Raw genomic sequence first — 21,621 nt, 5'->3', positions numbered from 1 at the left:
TTTCTTGAGGTCATGGAGTTTTAGAGTCGAGAGCGGGTTGACTTGTGAAATCTTAGCCTACCCTCTTGCTGGACTCAGCCGTGATCTGGAGCACATTTAAGCAGTTAGAATAGTATAGGAACCTTTTTTGGGTTTTGTTTGTTTTCCCAGTACTAAGGATCAGACCCAGGGCCTGCACATGGTAGGCAAGCACCCCTTCACTGATCTTTTCCCCAACCCCTGTTGAGACAAGATCTTACTAAATTGTCCAGGCTGGCCTCAAACTCGGGATCTTCCTGCCTCTGCCTCTGGAATAGCTGAGATTATAGGTGTGATCATTGTACCTGGCTTAGGCTGTTTATAGAACAATGAGACTTGATGTACATGAAAGTATTCTTCTTTAACAAAAAGAAATTACTACTTAATCCAACAGATAATAGAATTAAGTCAAACTTTTGTTTTCCTCATGTTCTTCTAAGCAGACAAGACAAGAAACATTTTGTTTTCAGTATTGGAAGCTGCTTGTTTTAGTCATTGTACTGCTGGGAACTGAGAGTCTAGAATAGTAGCTGATGCACAGTAAGTATTTGTCAAGTAGGCTCATGGTTATGGAAAGTGTCTGTCCAGCTGTGTTCAAAGTATTCTAGAAAATGCATTAATTATACACATTTCCTATTAGAGACTTAGGCTCTTTTCCTCCTATTTACAGGCTGACTTATTATACTTAACTGCCAGGCATCACTATGGAAATAGATTGTTATGGCTTCTATCTGGAGCTTCCCCCAAAGCTGCATGTGCTCATAGGCGTACTGTGGGAGGGACTGATGCTGGATCAATCCACAGCTTGGTTTAGCCTAGTTCTAGGTGTGGGTGATGGGGAGACCCAGCCTGGGCGTGGGTGCACCAGCCGATAGGCTCATAGCCTGGATGGAATAAAAAGAGAAAAGGTGGTTTGCTTCCTGCATGCCCATGGAGAGCCTGTTCTCCCTGCCTGTCACCTGCCTTGGGGCCACCCCCGTGGACTGAAACCTCGCCAGTCTGTGAGCTAAAATAAACTGTGCCTTTAACTTGTTGCTGTTGAGCATTGTGTCCTAACAACACAAAAGTAACTGAGACATAGATTTTTGACCACTGAACAGTCTGCTCCAGACATCACCCGTGCAGTGTGTTGGTTTGCCTACATCTATAACGTTGCTCAGGCAGGTGTCACTTCCACCAGTCTGTTCTTGTATTAAATAAATTTGATGAGGTTGTCATTTCTGTATTTTGTTACCTTACAAATATTAACAAAAACGTGCGATTTTTGTCATCCTGTATTTAAATAACTGGACTTGGAAGTGGTTAAGGCATTTTGGTTTGCTTTGGATTTTTTGGTTTGTTCATTTTTGTTTTTTGACACACGGTCCCACTATGTAGTTTAGATTGGCCTTGAATTCACCGTGTGGCCCAAGCCAGCCTCAAACTCATGGTGATCCTCCTACCTCAGCCTCCCAAATGCTGAAATTACCAGATTGCAACTCCCTGCCCAGCCGTGCTGTTTTTCTAAATTAGCCTGAGAATAAACTTCAAGAAGTAAAATTATGAAATCAGAATATAAAGCAATTTAATAATTTTAATGAGACTTCATAGTTTCTACTGCCCACCAAAAACATAGTTGTGAAGTTTCACCAACCATTTATGTTACAATGACTAACTTTATTTTGGTGTTAACATAAGCTATGAAATGCTGTTTTATTTTGTGAATGTTTTTTGATCGTGGGCAAGTTTGGCAAGTTTTCATGTTGATTCGGTTTTAGGCCAAATTTCTTCATCCTTTACCTGTAAATTACTTTTAAAGTGAATTTTTTCTTGGACACATATTATAGCTTGTATCTAGACTTCCCCTACAGCCTCATGGTTGTAGGTGAGAGGTTGGAAGGTGGCTGAATCGATCCTGCGATCCTGGGATCAGGGGTATGAGGATAGTGTCAAAGATGCCCCATCCTGGGTGTGGGTGGCACCACCCCAAAGGCTGTAGCCTGAATGGAGCATAAGGGGACAGAAAGAAGCTGTTGCTGCTTTGCTCTGCCCGTCTGCTTGCCATGGGCTGTTTCTCCTCTGCAGTGGCCCTCTGCCCCCCTGTCTTGGATGAACCTCCACAAACTAAGCCAAATGAACTTGTCCTTTAACTTGGGTGTTAGGTATTTTGTCTTAGCAATGCAAAAAGTAACTAGACTAAGTGCTAAGTGTTTCTGCTGCTACATGCACTGACTGGAGGACACATTAAGATGAAGGACGTGGCCTTCCTGGCCAGCCTTAGAGGCCGCCGTTAGGGACTGACCCTTCTGCTCCAGGCGCTGCTGTGAGGTAGTAACTCAGTTTTCCTTCCCTGCGCACCCATTGGAAGTGCAGAGGTTTTGTCTCCCGGCCATGGCTTGAGCGCACACACCCAGGGGAGGTAGAGAGAGCTGGTGAGCAACTCGTGCTGCCCTTCAGGAAGCCCGGAGAAGGGTGGGCTCCTGGGCTGTGCTGGGGCCAAGGCTGACACCGGCAGCAGGCTGAGGAAACGCTGTGTTGCACTTCGCTTCCAAAGGAGCCTCCGGAGCCCTATGCCTCGGGGAGTGAGGCCCAGGCCCAGCCTGGAAGGGGTAGTTCGACCTGGGGGAGGCCTCTGGCCTTCTTCTGCTTTCCCTGCCCCAGCCTGAGGAGCAGCCCCCATCAGAAATACTGGGCTCCTTGCTTTTTTCCTCTTGCCTCCGTTCTCATCAAGAAATCTACTACTTTGGGACCTAAGACAGCAAGGCCACCAATGCCCCGCGGCCCACTCCTTCAGCCACGCGCTTCCCTCCCGTCCTCTGCAAACTGAAGTCGCAAGTTATGTGAGAGGCTGCAGGACAGGAGGACACAGGCAAGGGGCCTTGGGAGACCTGGCGCGACACAGCCCTCCATTTCTAGTTTCTCAGCCAGTCCTCCTAGTTGGAATGTTAAAACACAGGGATCTGGCTTTGCTAACATTTGAAAAATGCTTCCTCAACAGGAAGGGGTGGGGGAGGATTTCCATAAGAAATTCCTTCCTTCGTACATAATAATTTGTCACTGAATTTAAATTACTCTCTGTCACGTAGTGATGTTCGTAAAACTTTCACGGCGTAGAAACTGAGCCCAGCTCCTAGGAGACTACACGATTAGTGCAATTGTAAGAGCCATGTGGCTCCCACAGCTGACCCTGCAGGCCTTCCTCGTGGTGGGGAAGCATGTGGTGGAGAAAACATGGTGTCAGCAAGAACACAGAGGCTCTGGCCGGTGGGCAGCTTCACACTCTGGCCAGCAGAGCTGGCAGGACAGGCCTCCTAGGGGACCCACAGATGTGGGACATACAGGCAGGGCAAGGTGGACTTGAATGCTGATTGGCCACCACAGAGGCCTGGGTGACCCGGAGAGCTCTGCGGCTGCCCAGGGGCCCTGCAGCTGAGCACTAGCCCAGGGTTCTGGCATGATGGCAGAAAGGCAGTGGGTGCAGGCCCTGTGCCTGGGCTGCTTTATTAAACCACCCCCGTGTATGCCACCTCGCCCAGTGGCCAGTCAGTGGGCAGATCCTACAGGTTCCAGCATCACTGTGGGTAGAACCAATCCCAGAAGTCATCACTTTGTTGATAAAATGCAAAAGGAGGAATCTCTTGGGAAAGATTCCTGAGAAACAGATTTTAAAACAGTTCTGTTAAGGTACAGCTCAGGGGACTGAGGGAGTAGCTCCCAGGGGTGCTACAGTTGCCCAGCATGCAGAGAACTGGGCTCCACCCCTTTTGCAAGGAGGTGTGCATGTGTGTGTGTGTTTATACACCTACAGGCTTTGTATAACTGAGGCGGGGGTTTTACTAGAGCTGTCAGTAGCAGCAGGAAATCAGTGCAGTTAGAAACTGCTCTTTACCTCACTTTTAAAACCTATCTCTTGGCTTGGCTATAGGGCAGAAACCTTGAGGAGCTCTGTAATAAAGGGGTGGAGCCATCAGGCAGCTGAGCGCTGTAGACCGGTGAGGTGTTCTGGGAAGTGGGCCGGCCTGGCCCCTGGTGCTGTCCTGCCTGCAGCAGCCTCGGCCCTGATGTAAGGGGCTCCCCTTCCACAAAGTCTGATAAAGAATTTTCCTTTGAAAATGTGTGAACCTGCATGAGCAGCTCACAGGGAAGTAGATAAAGGCTCCGGAGAAGACACAGCAGGCAATTCCCGGGTCACCATTGTAGCCCAAATTGTGAGGCAATGGAGTTGGCTAGGTTGGGCATGAGATGTTAGGTTGTGCTGGGTTGGGCATGGGTTGTGAGGAATGGTATCACTTCTGCTGCAAAGCTTCCAGGATCTTCTGCCCACCAGCCTAGGCAGAGCTAAATATGCTTCTGGATTGCACATGAGATGTGAGGAAAACCTCAAAGCCAGGATGCTGCCACAGAAAGCAGGGCTGGGAGAGCATGGGCAAGCCAGATATTTCGAGGTCTTGTACCATGGCTGGTAACAAAGCAAGCTTGAGCACTGGAGATGTTTTTTGCCAAGTGTGGAACCTCAGAGAATGGCCTCAGCTGCAGTCCTGCTGTCCAGAAGGCTAGCATTATGGATGTGGCACCCCAGTTCCCAGTGGGCCAGCATCCCCTTCCAAAGACACTAAGTGATCCTAAAGTAAGCTTTGCAGAATGTCACAGGCAGAGAATTCAGTGGCATATGGGATTCTGTTGGTGCACATTGCTAGGTGGCTTACAGTGATCAGAATCTCATTGGCCTACTGTTAGTCATGAGCAGTGAGTGGCACATTAGCTGGGCAGTGTTGACATTCTACCTGGACAGGAGAGCTGTCCACTGGAGACATCACTGTGGGCTGTCGCTGTCATGGTTTGTGACTGAGGAGGGATCTGTGTCCCGCCACAGCAGAGGCAGCCTGCCCCAAGAAGGGGCTGGGCACGTCTTCTCCTCAGTCTTGCTGGCTGCCTTCCCCCTTGGTGCTGACTGCAGGTCAGAGTCTGATTGAGTTCCTCGCCCACTCTTGTGGGACACAGCACTGGGTGCTGGCCCACACCATGACCTCCTCCCCGGCTGCCCCACATTAGGGGAGGGCTGCCTGCTGCCTGCACGCCTCAGCCCCTGCAGAGGTGAATGGAAACGGCAGCTGGAGGGCCCTGGGAAGGACGAGAGGTGCGTGTTTTGAGACCTGGTGGGAAGCACTTGTTGCATTTCTTTGTGGAGCAACAGTGAAAGGATGAAATATAAAGCATTAGGTAGGTTAAATGACAACCTGTGTAAAGTCTGTGCTCCTTTGCCAGACAACTGAGACCCCTGTGAGAACAGTGACAGCTGGCCTGAACTGTGCCACTGTGCCTGTCTTCTTGTTTGTTTTTGTTTTGAGACCATGTCTCACTGTATAGTCCAGGTCGGCCTTGAATTTGTGGCAATCCTCCCGTGTCAGCCTCCCACCACGCCGGCCCTCCCTTGTGCCTTTGTCTGTACTGTCCACTCACCCTGAGATGTGCTTTCCAGGCTAATTTGCAGGTAGATTCTGGGTTCCTTTCAGTTCTTAAAGCAGACGTGGAAGGGCTGGGCCATGGCTCTGTGGCAGAGTGCTTGCCTCGGGTATGCAGGGCCCTGCGCCTCACACAGCAGAGCACAGTCACATGGCAGGAGACTGTGAGCATAGCAGCATCTGAGAGGCCCTGTGTAGCAGCTGCGGTTTGCTCCACAGAGGGCAGGTGACGAGGCAAGCCCTGACTGACTTGGGATCAGTTGAAAGTTTTGTTTATAAACAAGCTCGCTCATGGCTGTTTGGTTTGCTTTTGCTATTGCAGCAGGCCTATAAGTCTTTGTTGGTTTCTCTCAGCTCAGTAGCCAGGTGCGGGACTGTGGGCAACCTGCAAACAGGAGTTTAGACTCACACAGGGCACTAACAACTGCCCAAAGCTGTTACCTCCTTGACTGATAACACGGCAAGGAGTGTGGACCAGTGCTTGGCCCTGGAGGAGCCGTCGCTGCCAGGCACATTCCCGTGAAGCACTTGAGGGCAGAGTCTTCTCACACTATTGCTGCCCACAGCTGTGGCTGGGAGGCTCTGTGGGTGACTTGAAAGCACGCCTTCCTGCAGCCGGGCAGCTGTCACCTCCCCACCGTAGCACAGCTGTGAAGTGAGAGGGTCGAGTCTCAGCACTGTCCCAGGTAGGCAGGGGGGCTGCGGCCCAGGCCCTGCCACCTTCTCTCCACTCTCCCAGATACCCAGTGTGTGCCCTCTGTGTCAACCTAAGCGCAACTGCACGAACAGCTCAGTCCTTTTCCATTTTTGTTTTTTTTTTTTATTTTTTTTTTTTTTTGAGACGGGGTCTTGCTTTGTAGCTCAGGCTGGTTTTGAATTCATGGCAGTTCTCCTGCCTCGGCTTCTGAGCAATCCGCCCAGCTCTGTTCTTGTTACCATCTCACTGTTTTTTGTTCATTTGTTTGTTTTGAGACAAGGTCTAGGCTGGCCTTGAACTCCCTGTGTAGCTCAGGCTGGTCTGGATCTCTCCACAGTCCTCCTGCCTCAGCCTCCATGACTGGAATTATAGGCCTACAATACCACACCCGGCTTGATCTGCTTCTTGAACTGTTGTAGCTGTCCCACCCAGCAGAAGCGTGTGGCTGTGGCCTGACAACAAGCCTGCTGTCCGGCTCTGCCTGGGTCCCTTTCCACCCTGCCATCTTGTGGGGCCCCACGCCATGTTGCAGCCCATGCAGCCAAGTGCACCATGTGCCATGTTCTGCCACTGAACTGGTGTTTGGCCGGGAACAGAGCTGGGTCCAGTGTTAAATGGCCACTTGGATGTGAAGGTTTCATTCGTCTTAGCTGTGTGTGAGGTGGGCACATGTAGCCATGAGTAGCAAGCAGTTTCCTGTCCTGCCAGATTCGCCCACTCCTGAGGGAGCCACAGCCAGACAGCTGAGAGGGACACAGTGACAGGCACCAGGAGGCCGCCTGAGGGGCAGTGGGGGCGGTGCCCTCGGGAGAGGGCTTGGTGCGCCCACGGTGACGCTGCCCTGAGCGGCCCTGTGTGGCCTGGACACCCTTCTTCCCTCCCACCTGCCGGGTCTGCAGTCTCCATTCCTCCCGGTCCCTCCTGACCTTCCCGCTGCTCAGTGTCCCCTTTTGCTGAAGCCCCTCTGCTGCCCTCCAGGCCCGGGAGCCGCCCTGGGGCTCTTACCTCTCCTCACCTTCCTGTCTCTGCCACAGTTCTTTAATCCCCTCTTGACTCTTTGCCCTCCCCTGCCTGAGTCCTCAACCTCTGCAACCACAGCTGTCCCCAGGTCCACCTCGGACACTTCCCTACTTCAGATCCTTTGGCTTTGAAGACAGGTCCAGCCCAGCATGGCCTGGCCTTGGTCTGCAGCTTCCTGTTCCAGTCCATCCAGCCTGCTGCCGTAGGCCTCTGTGGTGCCAATCCTGTCCTTGGACTCATCACTTGTCTATAGTCAGTCTGGCCTCAAAGAACCAGCTATGCTACCCCCTGTCCCGCTGGGTAGGAGGGTGCCTCTGTCATCCACCCCACCTGTACCTCTCCCGTGGTAGCCATTGGTGTCTGTCTTCTCATCCTGCAAGCAGTTTGAAGGGCTCCGAGGACTTCTGGAATTCCTGTCTTGTCTTTCCCCCACTTACCAGGTCCCTAAGGTGCGTCCCTGCTCCTATAACTGGCATGGCCACCTGAAATGGCAGGCATGCCGCAGATAGGGCCTGAATGACTCCTCAGTACTCAGACTTCCTCTCCAGAGTATGTGCTGCTCCAAGAGATAGCCAGGGGCGAACTGGGAGTCAAGCCAGTTCCCAGATTCCCCAGTTTCTTCTGCAGCTAAACTGTTCTGCTGTTAGGTTCATCCTGGATTTACCCGTCCAACCACAAAAGCTCTTTTGGGAGAAGACTTAAAAGTTTCTTCAGATTGCTGGTCAGCTGAGACAAAGTCCTGACACCCATAACTTAACAGAGGAAAGACTAATCTCTGGCCAGCTGGCTCCCAGGCAGGAACATCTGGCAGGAGGGTTAGGCCAAGCAGAGCTGCTTAGTGATGGCAACCAGGAAGACGAGTGAGGGACAGCACCAGAGAGGAAGGGGTGGGGAACAGATGTGGACCCCCAGGTTATGACCCTATGACCTCGTAGACACACACGGAAGTGAGCTTGATGAAGCCCCTGTGCAGCTCCCAGGCCAGTCAAATTGACTCCTGAGCTTCACCATCACAGGTCCACCATCAAGTTTCTGTATGGGCTCCGCAGTCTCCGCTGGATTGTGTGCTTGGTTTTTGTCTCAGTCACTATAGGGCCTTGGCCACCTGTGTGCATTGTTTTGGGGCTCCCCCCCCCACACACACACACAAACAGTACTAGGTAATTGAAGCCAGGGTCTTTGCACTGAGCTGTCTCCAGCCTTTTATTTTGAGACAGGATTTCACAAAATCACTCAGTCGCCCAAGCAAGGCTCAAACTTGTGATCCTCCTGCCTCAGCCTACAGAATGCTGGGATTACAGTGGGGCACTGCCATCCTCAGCTCACCTGTGTGCATTCTGAGAGTCTGTGCTACCTAGCATGGCCCCAGCAGTCCTGACAAGGCAGAGTGTGATCACACAGCCAGACGTGGAATGGGGACAGAGGTCAGTGGCTCTGATGCACTCACATCTCCACGCTTCCCCCCAGGAGATGGCGGGCAGAGCGCTCAAACAGACCGGCAGCAGGAGCATCGAGGCTGCCCTGGAGTTCATTAGCAAGATGGGCTACCTGGACCCGAGGAACGAGCAGATTGTGCGTGTCATCAAGCAGACCTCCCCAGGTGAGCCCCAACGGCAGGCTTTGGTGTGGCAAGCAGAGTGAGAGGATCTGAGAACACAGCAGTCTGCAGGGAGAGGCCCGGCCTGCCTGGTCTAGAGGTAGTCTCAGCACAGCCCTTGTTCTGCACACAGGAGGGCCAAGCTGGCCCTGCTGCAGTCAGACCCAGCAGGTCAGACACAGGCAGCAGGTCAGGACCTACCCAGAAGGTAGGTATGCTTATTTTGTTTTGTGAAGGATGGGAAGATCCAGTAAAAAGGGTGTGAAAATGTTTTCACTTTCCCTTAGCCCCAGAGAAGAGTCTGAAAAGGGAGGCTCAGGAGGCGTAAGCTTTTGAAGCCTAACTTTTAGACTCACACCACAGCCTCGAGAGCAGCTTCCCCAAGACAAACAGGCCGACAGCTGTGGGCAGTGTGCCGGGCTCCCACAGGGTGCCCTGCAGGGGGCAGAGTCACCCACTCTGCCTCCCTGGCTCTGGGGGAGAGGTCCTCTCCAGGCTAGAATGGGTGGATTGTGGTTTGGGTTCCTGAGGTCCCTGAGGTATGATAAAGGATTCATTATAATTTGCAAAAGGAGTTTTCCCCCATTTTATGAGAGAGCTGAGATAAAACCCACTTGCCATGATACAGGAGGAAATTTCACAGGCTCTCGTGGCTTAACCCTAACCGTCTTTCTTTTCTGAGAGAACGGGTCTCTTCCTTTACCCACGCCCCTTTCAACCACCTGTCTTAGACCATGGTGCCAAAAGTGACACCCATGCTGCCCTTGGTGTGCTCCCCACCGTGGCTGCTCTGGCCTGGCTCTGAGGGTATTGGGGAAGGTGTCGCCACGGATGGCAAGGTGGAGCCTCAGACGCAGCCACAGCCAAATCAAGCCGAGGGTTGGCTGCGGAAATGAAAGGCACCTTCGTCTTCCCTCCCAGGCGTCTGTTTTAGAGGAGAGGTTTTCAAAGGTGGAAAAGTCAGGAATCAGGAAGCAGCTGCAGAAATCTATCTGGATATTTGAAGGAAAGGGTTTATGTTGTTGTATAAACATTGTTTGGTTTCAATAAAGACAAAAACCCCAGAAAATCTTTATTTTGGAAAATAGGTGACAGCAAAGTGGACGTTTGGACAATGGTTATGATCCTGCCCGTGTTAGGGAAGACTCTGGGAACAGTAAACTCAGCTGACCCGGAGGGCTTGGGTTCATCGGGTGGAAAGGAGAGCTGCTCCCATACGGCTCCCAGCGTGGCAGGAGGCAGGTCCTGGGTGTGAGCACTGGGACTCTTCCCTTCTGCCACTTTAGGGTGACTGGGTGCAGGAGCAAGACATACCCCAGGGGTCCTCCTCCCTGGTAGGCCCAGCACTTGGGGACGGCTGCGACCCGAGGGCTCGCGAGCTGACGGTCTTCTTGTCTTTGCTGCAGGCAAGGGCCTCGTGCCCACCTCGGTCACCGTGACGCGGAGACCCAGCTTCGAGGGCGCGCGTGAAGGCTTCCCGCCCTTCCACCCGCTGCCCGGCGCGGCCTACGATGGGGCAGGCTTCTGCGCTGACGGCCCGGCGGCGCTGGAGGAGGTGCCGCGGCCCTACGTGGACTTCCTCTTCCCGGGGCCCCCGCACGGCCCTCCGCAGGCCTACGGCGCTGAGGCGGCAGCGGGCTCGCGCTTCCCGGCGGCCCACTACGGCCGCGCGCACCCGCCGGGGCCTGGGGAGCCGCGGGGCTACGGCCTGCAGCGCAGCCCGTCCTTCCAGGCGCCGGGGCCCCCGCCGGTGGCCGGCCTCGCTCTCCCGGGCCCCGCAGGACTGTACCCGCCGCTGCCCGCGCTGCAAAAGCCCGCGGCGCACCCGCTGCACGCCGTGGGCGCCCGCGCCACGCTCTTCCCCGGGGAGTCCCCGGCCGGCCCGCTGGCGCCCCCGCGCGGCGGCCTGCACCCGGAGCTGTACGAGCCCTGGCCCGCTGCGCCCGTCCGCCGTGACTCCCTGCGCAAGGCCGGCCCCGAGGCCCCGCGCGCGCACGCCTTCCGGCCCGCCGGGCCCGCGCCCAGCCGGACCAACTCCTTCAGCGGCGCGCAGGCCGAGCCCGCGCTGCCCGCGCCCAACACCGTCACGGCCGTCACCGCCGCGCACATCCTGCACCCGGTGAAGAGCGTGCGCGTGCTGCGGCCCGAGCCACAGACAGCCGTGGGGCCCTCACACCCCGCCTGGGTGTCCGCACCTGCCGCCGAGGGCCCCGCCGCTGCCTCCGCCGCCGCAGCCACTGAGGAGGATCCAGCGCATGGTTTGTCCGCTGCTTACGTGCGCGACCGGTGCCCGCCGCCGCCCTACCCGAAGCACCTGCTGCTGCACAGCCAGTCGGAGCAGTTCGACCTAGACGGACTGTGTGCTGGCGTGGAGCAGAACCTCCGCGGGAGCCCGACCGCCGAGCCCTCTGCCGCCGCCACCGCCCCCAGGAGCGATAAGAGTCGCAAGGCGGAAAAGGGTGACAAGGCCTGCAAGGACAAGAAGCAGATCCAGACCTCGCCAGTGCCCGAACGCAAGAACAACAGGGACGAAGAAAAGAGAGAGTCGCGCATCAAGAGCTACTCCCCCTATGCCTTCAAGTTCTTCATGGAGCAGCACGTGGAGAACGTCATCAAAACCTACCAGCAGAAGGTGCACCGCAGGCTGCAGCTGGAGCAGGAGATGGCTAAGGTGCTGGCTCTGCGCTGCGCGCACCGGCGCTGCCCCTGGGGGCGAGAGGCGCTTGGCTGCCCAGGGCTATTTGCCCTGCACACACCTTTCCCCAGTCAGGCTCAGACCCAGATGGTTACACACACACAGGCACACACGCACACACACACAGCCTGATGCTGCCGGCACTGGGAAGTCACATTGTGGTTACACACACACATCCAGAGCCTGAAAGCTGTGTGTAATGTGCCCAGCACAGAATCAGCAAGTTGGTGTGTTTGTAGTGTATCTTTAATCTTTCACCAAGATTTACTTACCAGTAATATAACACATTTTGAAAGAGCAGAAACAGTTTGAGGTTTCAGAAGTTGAGTTTTTTTTTTTTTAAGAAAAGACTAGTGTCTAAAATATATGTATGTTCACTGTATGTTAGTTACATCACAGTGCTAAAGTGGGTAATTATAATGAAATTCCAATTAAAACATAACAGGCAATTTAAATCACACCAAGCCAGTCTACAAATCAGATTCCTTTGTCCCATATACATTGAGTTTTTTCTACTTTTCCATTTCCCCTGAACTAGTAAAGTACAAGATTTCTCTTGAACTTCCAGAATGTTATGGTCCCTTTCCTGTAGATTTTTGTTAACAGAAGTTTACTTTTTAGAGCCTAAAGTCACCTAAAGGAATGAACTATATCCTGTGTGGCCTTTCGATTCCAGATCTGCAGCAGCATGTAGATACAAAAAAGTGATGAAAAAGATAGGACAGGGGCTGGGGATTTAGCTCAGCAGCATAAGCGCCTGCCTTGCAAGCAGGCAGTCGTGAGTTCAATTCCCGGTACCAATTAAAAAAAAAAGATAAGTGATGATTATTTTGCGAGTTGTATATTAGAGCTGCCTTCTGTCTTCTGTTCCATGTCCTGTCCCGTCCGGGTATCCCTAAGGTCCCTCCACTGACGTCTCTGGTCTCCCTTTCTGCAGGCCGGGCTCTGTGAGGCTGAGCAGGAGCAGATGAGGAAGATCCTCTACCAGAAGGAGTCTAACTACAACAGGCTCAAGAGGGCCAAGATGGACAAGTCCATGTTTGTGAAGATCAAAACCCTGGGGATCGGTGCCTTTGGAGAAGTTTGCTTGGCCTGTAAGGTAGACACGCATGCCCTGTACGCCATGAAGACCCTGAGGAAGAAAGACGTGCTGAATCGGAACCAGGTGGCTCACGTCAAGGCTGAGCGGGACATCCTGGCCGAGGCGGACAACGAGTGGGTGGTCAAGCTGTACTACTCCTTCCAAGACAAAGACAGCCTGTATTTTGTGATGGACTACATCCCCGGGGGGGACATGATGAGCCTGCTGATCCGCATGGAGGTCTTCCCCGAGCACTTGGCCCGGTTCTATATCGCAGAGTTGACATTGGCCATCGAGAGTGTCCACAAGATGGGCTTCATCCACCGAGATATCAAGCCTGACAACATTTTGATAGATCTGGACGGTCACATCAAACTGACGGACTTCGGCCTCTGCACTGGATTCCGATGGACTCACAATTCAAAATACTACCAGAAAGGTATTATCTTAGACACCCATGTCCACTTCCACCTCTGGACATAGCCCAGCCTGGTGGCTCCTGCTTACTATGAAGCTGTCCATCACTCCTGTATTGTATGCTTTGGTGTGAAAACCTTTCTTTCCTAAAGGAAGACGGTGATATGTATGAGATTTTTATTTAAGTTAGTGAACTTAAGTTTATTATGTTTCAGGTCGGTAGGTTTTCACAAGGCCTTTGTCAGGAATCATTGTTCTACCCTCGTGAAACAGTCTATAAAAAGTGAAAGTGTCAAATCTGAGTGTAGTGGTCTGCTAGGGAGACTGACAGTTTGAGCCCAGAAGTTTAGCGGTAGCCTGGGCAACAAGGTCTCTGGCTCAAAAAATAAGTCTCACAGCCTCCCAAAGAGTCCTCTCTAGAAGATAGCCCGAGTCTGTCTTTTATATAGTTTAACTCCTTTTTCTGTGGTTCTGCTATTTGGCAAGATCAGAAACAGCTGCTCCTGTCTTACATAGGGCTGGGGTACCTGAACAGCTATGCTAACACCACGGCTCAGCCTGTTCCCGCCCCCCCCAATATACTGAACTCTAATCTAAGTTACTTGCATTTTCTGGAACTGAAGTCACTTCTGTTCATAATTTTTAAGTCCTCCTGAGTTTTTCCACGCTTACCATAAAATGTGTCTTGCTGGATAGGTGCTAGCCTTGGGCCTGTCCTGTGAAGGGCTGGGCACAGCGTCCCCCAGGGTTGGCCAGCACATCTGTCCGTGGGGTTCCACAGCAGCTTGCAGAGCGCAGTGTGCTGTCACTGCTCCCGGCTGCACTGCAGCACCAGCTGCCCTGCACAGCAGTGGGAGCCAGGAGCTGCAGCTGCCCTGGGGAGCAGTTGTCCTGCATGCTGGCAGCCGGTTGGAGTTTCTTTCTGTTACACTGCTGAGTAGTAAAACGTGCTTTTTGTTTTATTGTCTTCTCTCACCACCCCCAATTCCCAGGCGAAGGGAACCATATCAGGCAGGACAGCATGGAGCCCAGTGACCTCTGGGACGACGTGTCTAACTGTCGCTGTGGGGACAGGTTGAAGACCCTGGAGCAGAGAGCCCGGAAGCAGCACCAGCGGTGCCTGGCACACTCCCTGGTTGGGACCCCGAATTACATCGCCCCCGAGGTGCTTCTGCGCAAAGGTGTGCCTCGCATGCACTCCAGCAGCAGTGCTGGCTTTCCACAATCTTAAGTCCTCCCGCAGTCTCTGTGTCTGAGAGACAGGGCTGCATGGTAGTCCCCGAGGGCCTGAGAACAGCGTCCCGCGCTGCTCTGGAAACACTGTGGCTTTATGCCGGTATCCACCCAGCCCTCTTCTGGCCGGATGTATGGGGCATCCGCTTCAACCCAGACCTCCGGGCGGCTTTTACCAAGTTGTGGAACGGAAGAAAGGCCAGGATCACAAGGCCAGCTAGGCTTGTTCTCCCTAAATGGAACACCCCTTCAGCCCCAGCTTAACTCCCACTGGGTTAGGCCAGGTCTACCGTGCAAATACTGTTCTCCAGTTCCCCTCCTGTTCCCCAGACTCTAAGGAAGTGAGACAGTAGTGGGCATAAGGTGGGCAGTGTTCAGGGAAGCGGGTCAGCCAGTTGGACACTTTATTCTGTCTCAGATATGACATGCAGTTCAGAACAAGCAAGATTGTCCAGGCCCCTGGGTGGACCATGGCAGTAGTGGGCTGTTGGTCTGGCCCTGTGCCATGTAGCTGGACACAGGCCACCTCCTCATCACTTGCATGTTTGATGTCTTTGGAGCCAGCCAGGCCCAGGCCCAGGCCCAGTCCCAGTGAGGTTTTCTCTGTTGGTTGTCGGGATCTCAGGTGGGTCCCTAAGCTGCTTGGCACCATGTGTGTGGCTGTATTCCCTGGAGAGCCTGAGAATACTGCCCTGGTGCCCAGGAAAGGCCTTGTATGCCCTACCCTCCACAGTTCGGGGCCAGCCTACAGGAAGAAGAGGGCACAGAGGTATGGATCAAGTCACCCCATGGGCTGACCGCTCACAGCCCAGTTCCCCAGGATTGGATGATACTGAAACAAGCCAGTGTGACTGGCACGTGGGGAAAACCGCACAATCCTGCCCAGCGCCCATGAGTGTCCAGTGTCTGCCAGGGTGGCCACCTCCACCACACCCAGATTCTTCATGGTCTTCCAGGCGCCTCCCCAGGAGGCCCCATGGGGCCTCCTCACCTGACTGTCCATGCAGTGATTTCTGTTTTTCTGGTTCTGTTATTTTAATTTTTCTGTGTGGTCAGTTCTGGTTGGTAACAAGTATTGTTACTAACAATAGCTGTACTTTTTTTTTTTTTTTTTTAGCTGTACTGTTGAAATTAAAAGAATGTTTCTATGAAAACATCCTGTGTTTATCACAGAGTAGTGAGTGAAAATAAGAAAACAAGTGGCCATAACCTTCATGAGGGCAGGTGACCCAGGGAAGTCCCTTCCAGGTGTCTTTCACCCTCCAGCTGGCACAGACATCACCTGAGAGACCCCTGCCTGCCCTGGACTGACCGAGCTCTGTCTTTCAGGATATACCCAGCTCTGTGACTGGTGGAGTGTTGGCGTGATTCTTTTCGAGATGCTGGTGGGGCAGCCGCCCTTTTTGGCTCCTACACCAACAGAAACACAGCTGAAGGTAAGTGGCGAGCACATGTGAGCTGCAGGGCTCTATCCCTGGCCCACAAAGCCACAAAGGTGAACCCAAGGTTTGGTGTGTTTGGCTGCCTGAAATTCTATGTAACCATGGCAATCCATGCTTGTTTCCAGGGAGGACAGCTGCACACAGTGAGAAGCAGTGGGCACAGCACAGAGCAAGCGCCCCCTGGGCCACTGGGGGAGCTCCAGGGCTCTGTCCCCTGGCACCAGGTGGCCAGTGCTCGTTGGTTGTGACATCGCTGTCTGTGCATGCTCGGGATTCCTGACTCATCTGAAGTCGTAGAGTCTGTCAGCTAATAATTGTGTGCTGACTAATCTCACTTCAGAAAGGAGAGCTGTTGGCTTTTGAAAGTGTGTTGTTAGTTAAAGACGGAATTAAAGCCTGACATCCCCCCACTGCTGGGCAGTGCTAGGAAGGAGTCCATGTTAATAACTTCAATTTTAAAAGGTCTCAGGTTAAAGCTTAGCTTTACTCTAGGAAGGGTATAGTTGGAATCTAGCATCTTCTGCATTATAATTGAATTGTCGAGCCAGCCTCTAATTCTTTTTCTGTGGCAAGGTATATATAACATAAAACCTACCTGTGGCCTGTTTTAAAGGAAGCGATTCAGTGCTGCGTGGCCCTCTACTGCTTCCAACAGGGTCTCTGCCCTGCCCACCTGCCAGCAGCCCCTTCCAACTTGTCTTCCAGCTCTGCACTGGACTTCTGTAGCGGACTCATGCATTACTCCCCTTCCTGTGGCTGCTTTGTTTCATTCGGCCTCCTGTCCTTAGGCCCCTCTGTGCTGTGGCCTCAGGATCTCCTGCCTCTGTAAGGCTGAAGTAGTGTGGTCATTAGTATTCACAGCATACACTCTTAAAAATCCATTTGTGCACTGGTGGACGTCTGCGTTGTTTCCCCTTCTTGGCTGTTACGAATGATACTGCTGTGAGCGTGTGCAAGGACCTGTTTTGGTCCTGCCTTCAGTCCTTTTGGATATATACTCAGAAACGTAACAGCTGGACCATTCCACTGTTCGTGTTGAACGTGAAGATAAACTGCCGGGCTCTTCAGAATAGTTGGGCTGTTTCACGTCCTCACCAGCAGTGCACAGAGTCCAGTGTGTGCACATCCACCCGCACTTGATTCCCTCACCTCCCCATACCTTCTTTTCTTTTCATAGAAACCATTCTAGTAGGCATGAGGTGGCACCTCATTGTGGTTCTCATCTGTATTTCCCTATCAGTTATTTTCGTGTAATTATGACTATTTGTGCAAGTTTGGAGAATCAACTATTCAAGTCCTTTTCCCAGCTCTGTGTTCTGACTAGGAGCTCCTCCTCAACTTCCTGCTTCCCAGGGTCAGTCCTCGGTCGCCTCCCCACTCAGTCAGTGCTGTCCTTCCGATGCACCTGTGGTTTCCATGTCTGCACACTTCAGGCCTGTGTCCGGTGTCGTATCTGAGCAGTTAAAGATCTGACCCTGCTTTTTCCTGTGTATTTCCCAGTTTGTGCACTGCTAAAAAAACTCCTGGGTTTAAAACCACCATCCCAGGCAGCACTCACCTGCTTGCCTGCCTCCCTGTGTCTTGGCACCCTCACTGGTGGCAGGTCATGCTGGCCTCAGTTCAGCTGGTGTCAGGTGTGAACCACACAGTTGTGTCTTTGGTTTTTGCTTCACAGTGGACACAGCTGCATGACAGATGTGTGTAGCAAGCATCCAAATGGCCGGTTTGTTCGGTCAAGCCTCAGAGGCCTGGCTCTGGGTCCATCACCTGGACTCTCCACCTCGGGGAGGCGGCCTTTCCCTACGAAGCCCCACTGGCTGTGTCTCAGTGTGTCTTACTGAAATAAGTACTGAGTGCTGTGGTGACTCGGCAGAAACCCAGCGCCGTAAGTCATTCGCTTTGTGGGGTTTTTGTTTTTTTGACACAGGGTCTCACTATGTAGTTCAGGCTGGCCTTGAGCTCACTTTGTGGCCCAGGCTGGTCTCGAACTCAAAAGAGTCCTCCTGCCTCAGCCTCCTGAGTGCTGGGATTACAGGCATGAGCCACCACACTTGGCTCACGTCATTTTTCTAGAAAGCACAAAACTCTTTGGCCGAGCAGAATTTCTCATAGGAGAAGTTAATGTCCTTTATCTGCAACCGGCTTCATCATCCTGTTCTTGGGCCAGAAGCCCCTCACTGGCTGCTGCTCAGTGCCCTGGACTCGCTACCCGCCATCCAGGAGTCACCCAGCCTGGCCCAGTCTCAGGCGATGCTAACCCTTGGTCTGCCCTTCTAGGTGATAAACTGGGAGAGCACGCTGCACATTCCCACCCAGGTGAAGCTGAGCCCAGAGGCCAGGGACCTCATCACCAAACTGTGCTGCTCTGCGGACTGCCGCCTGGGGAGGGACGGGGCCGATGACCTGAAGGCCCACCCATTCTTCAGCACCATCGACTTCTCCAGTGACATCCGGAAGCAGCCGGCCCCCTACGTACCCACCATCAGCCACCCCATGGACACCTCAAACTTTGACCCCGTGGATGAGGAGACCCCTTGGAACGAGGCCAGCGGAGACAGCACCAAGGCCTGGGACACCCTCACCTCCCCCAGCACCAAGCACCCTGAGCACGCGTTCTATGAGTTCACCTTCCGGAGGTTCTTCGATGACAATGGCTACCCCTTCCGGTGCCCAAAACCCTCGGGAGCAGAGACCTCGCACTCCGAGAGCTCAGATCTAGAAAGCTCGGATCTGGTGGACCAGACCGAGAGCTGCCAGCCGGTGTATGTGTAGCCCACAGCTGCATCTTGGAGGGCAGCAGCGTGGCTGCCTGCTCCCCCTGGCCACTGGGAAGCCCAGGGCAGCCTGTTTTCAGCTGGGCATTGAGCATTTCGCTGAAGTCCTGCTCTTCAAGAGAACCCCAGGCCAGCGAGAAACCTTTATAAAGAGAGGGCTGAGGTCTGGCAGCCCAGACCCTCTCCTCTGGTTCTGGCCGAAGGGTGGTGGGGACAGTGAGCGTGACTTTGAATCGACTTTTGGGGGCCTTCACCACATTCAAACCATATTTTTAAAACTTCAGTACAGTTTAGAAAGCACTTATTTTGTTGATAACCATTTTTCTTACTAAATTATAGGGATTAACTTTGACAAATCATGCTGCTGTTATTTTCTACATTTATATCTTATCCATAGCACTTACTCACATTTAGGAGGAGACAAGAACTAAAGAACATGTGATAAGAATCTCTGTGCAATAATGTTTGAAAGAGACGATGCTCTGCTGAGATGTCATGGAGACCGCTTTATCCACAGGATGGGTTTTGTGTTGTATTTTCTCCCCACATTTCAAAATTGTGACATAATGTTAAAAGCTGCTTTTTTGTTTGTGTTCTGCGTATTATAATACTATAGCAGAAGTGTGAGCAGAGTAACGATGTGGGCGTGGTTTCAGCGTCTGGTGTGGGAATGCTGTACTGCATGAGCAGGAGTTTTCTATTATAAAATTACCATATCTTGCCATTCACAGCAGGTCCTGTGAATATGTTTTTACCGAGTGTTTTTAAATGAGGTATTCTAGACAGCGTGCTTACTATGTATTGTGTGAGTGATGTCTTTGCTGTGATTGTATCCTTTACTGTTTTGTTAGAGAAACGCAGATATGTAAATGAGAAGTGCTTTGTGTGTGTCTTGGGTATGATTGGATGCTTGAGGATAAATGTAAACATCTGTCGTGCGGCATACTTTATGCATTAAAAGGGATTAATTCAGCTATGCCAAAATGCCTGGCTCACCCTGTACCTGTGTCCATTTCTCTGGTCAGTCTGCACTCATTCTTGATGTAGCTGGTATATAGAATTCAGTAGCTAGGACTCTTCTACTTAATTTTTTTACTGACAAACTGCCCACACTGAAAGGTTTATATGAACTGTTTTCCTTCTGTTTTCTTAGGCGACTGAGAGGTTGCCACACTGAATGAGATAAACTGATTGTTCTTCTGCTTGGTTTCAAGTATTGGTTTAAACAATACCAAGTTTTTCTAACTTTTGTAAAAAAAAAAAAAAAAACTGTAAAAAGCAAAGATGCTTCAAAGTGACATTGGAATAGAAACAAGCCATATTTTCCTAGACTTATAAGTGTAAATATGACTATATAGATAAACACACAAAATATTCCTTATTTCAAATTTGTATGGTTTCTATTTAAAGTGATTTATATTTGAGTAAAAATTGAGTTCTTTTTTGCTCTTTAAAAGATCCGATGCCTCCTATTTTTCATTATATTATTCCACATATTTTCCTCAAAGTTCATAGCATCATGTATCCATCATCACTATGTATCTAGGGAACAACACAAGTTTATCAGTGTCTAAGAACATTCTGTGTACTGGTTTACATTTGTGTGAATGGCATCTTCTGACGTCTGCTGTGCTTGGATTGTGGCTGACAGTATTTGCGCTATTTTATAGTAATGCCATGTTATTTACAGCGCTCTGACATACTTTCATGTGGTAGGTTCTTTCTCAGGAACTCAGTTTAACTATTATTTATTGATATATCATTACCTTTTTAAAGCTTCTATTGGCACAATTTATTATTAAAACTTTGAATCCAGATCCCGTGGTCAGCGTCATGTGTCACTGAAATTTGAGTCTTGCTATTACCTGACTCCAGCTGCTGCAAAGCCACTGTCACCAGAAGTTGGGAAGGGCTCGGGGTGTGGGAGACGGGAGTGCACCTTGGCTGCGGGGTGACTGCCTCTCTCCTTTAATGACAGATGCACCTCTCTGGGTTTGTCGAATGGATTAAACAGGCAGCAAACCCACGTAGTAGCTGGTGAAGTAAATCATAACTGGGAGCCAGTTCCCCTGCGTTGTCATCATAGGCGCAAACAGGACAAGCACAGGGCACAGACCTGCTTGGAACGGTGGCTGGAGAGGCCAGGGTGCGCTGCAGTAGTGGGGGCTTCCTCAGGCCAGCTGGACGCCCAGGGTTCAGCCTCTGACACTGTCAGAGTAAGAGTGGGTCACGACGAGCGCAAGGCCATGAGCTCCATTCCTGGTCTCCAGAAGGAAAAGCGGACGATGGTATGAAGACACTAGGGAAGGCGGTTTACTCTGTGCCCATCCTTTGAATGGCTGTGGTCTGGGTTAAAGGTGGAAACAGGAAAGGGTCATGCCATTCATCACAGCCCACGCGGTGGTAGAGGTGCATACTGAAATAAAATCTTACGCAGTACACACCACAAGAAAATGACTGTGTACCTTTTGCCTCTTTCAAGAATAGAATATGATGGACATTTTAGGCGGGGTTACGCATCCATTTTCTTCCCTAGACAATGTGTTTTGGCAACTGCATCCGAATAAACATTTTGCTGTTTGCCAGTCCTGGGACAGAAACCAGGGCTCCACACAGCCTGCGGCCTGCCAAGCACACAATTTCTTAGTCTTTAATTTTTTTTAAAAAAGATAAATATCAGTGTAATTTTACTTGACATTTATTTTGAAAGAAATCGAGCATCTCTTGTCTGTAATACCCATCTAAGTAGCAGTACAAGTGATGATGCCAGTTCTATGCTTTGAGTGTTGGTTCTCAGTACCTGCTTCCCAGAATCCCGAAAGGTTTCCATTGTCTCTTCCCATCTTCCCAGTTCAGTTAAATGAACTGTTGTGCTTGAGCTCCCAGCTGGGTGCCGGATCCAGAGACCCCTTGAGGGTTTGTGCTGATGCTGCAGGAGGCTAGTTCTAAGCAGAAGGCCGCAGCCCTGCCCGGCCTCTGGGTCCTGGTCCGATGAGATCAGGCCCACCAGGGAAGGAACAACTCCTCCATCCTTCCTCAGATTCCTTTCACACTTGTGTGCTGTGTGTTTCCTGCTAAACCAAAGTGCAGACAGCTCAGCACTCAGCGGGGCAGCAGGTTCCTTTGCCCCTGGGAAGTTTTACGCCATTGTCTTCCAGTGCACTCTTATCCCCTTTCCCTCTCCCTCTTCCTGCACTCTAGTGAGG

At 51.8% G+C, this 21,621-nt stretch overlaps 1 protein-coding gene across 4 annotated transcripts in view; it reads left to right on the top strand.

Annotated features, from left to right (window-relative positions):
• Lats2 (large tumor suppressor kinase 2) overlaps positions 1–21,621 on the top strand; it is a 66,576-nt gene that overhangs the window by 39,778 nt on the left and 5,177 nt on the right. For 2 of the 4 annotated variants that reach the window (XM_063232493.1, XM_063232494.1), the window contains exons 3-8: positions 8,644–8,776; positions 10,180–11,444; positions 12,406–12,988; positions 13,959–14,147; positions 15,529–15,635; positions 17,919–20,232. In XM_063232493.1, the coding sequence (XP_063088563.1) occupies positions 8,644–8,776; positions 10,180–11,444; positions 12,406–12,988; positions 13,959–14,147; positions 15,529–15,635; positions 17,919–18,413 (2,772 nt within the window). In that variant the 3' untranslated portion in view covers positions 18,414–20,232. Of the gene's footprint in view, positions 1–8,643; positions 8,777–10,179; positions 11,445–12,405; positions 12,989–13,958; positions 14,148–15,528; positions 15,636–17,918; positions 20,233–21,621 lie in introns of those variants that run through there. The other 2 variants (XR_010041717.1, XM_063232495.1) reach the window with 1 other exon arrangement.

The sequence above is a fragment of the Cavia porcellus genome, unplaced genomic scaffold (assembly GCF_034190915.1).
Source record: "Cavia porcellus strain 051 isolate PalLab524CR breed Dunkin Hartley unplaced genomic scaffold, mCavPor4.1 scaffold_21, whole genome shotgun sequence".
NCBI classification, from domain to species: Eukaryota; Metazoa; Chordata; class Mammalia; order Rodentia; family Caviidae; genus Cavia; species Cavia porcellus.
This window is presented reverse-complemented; position numbering and strand designations above follow the sequence as displayed.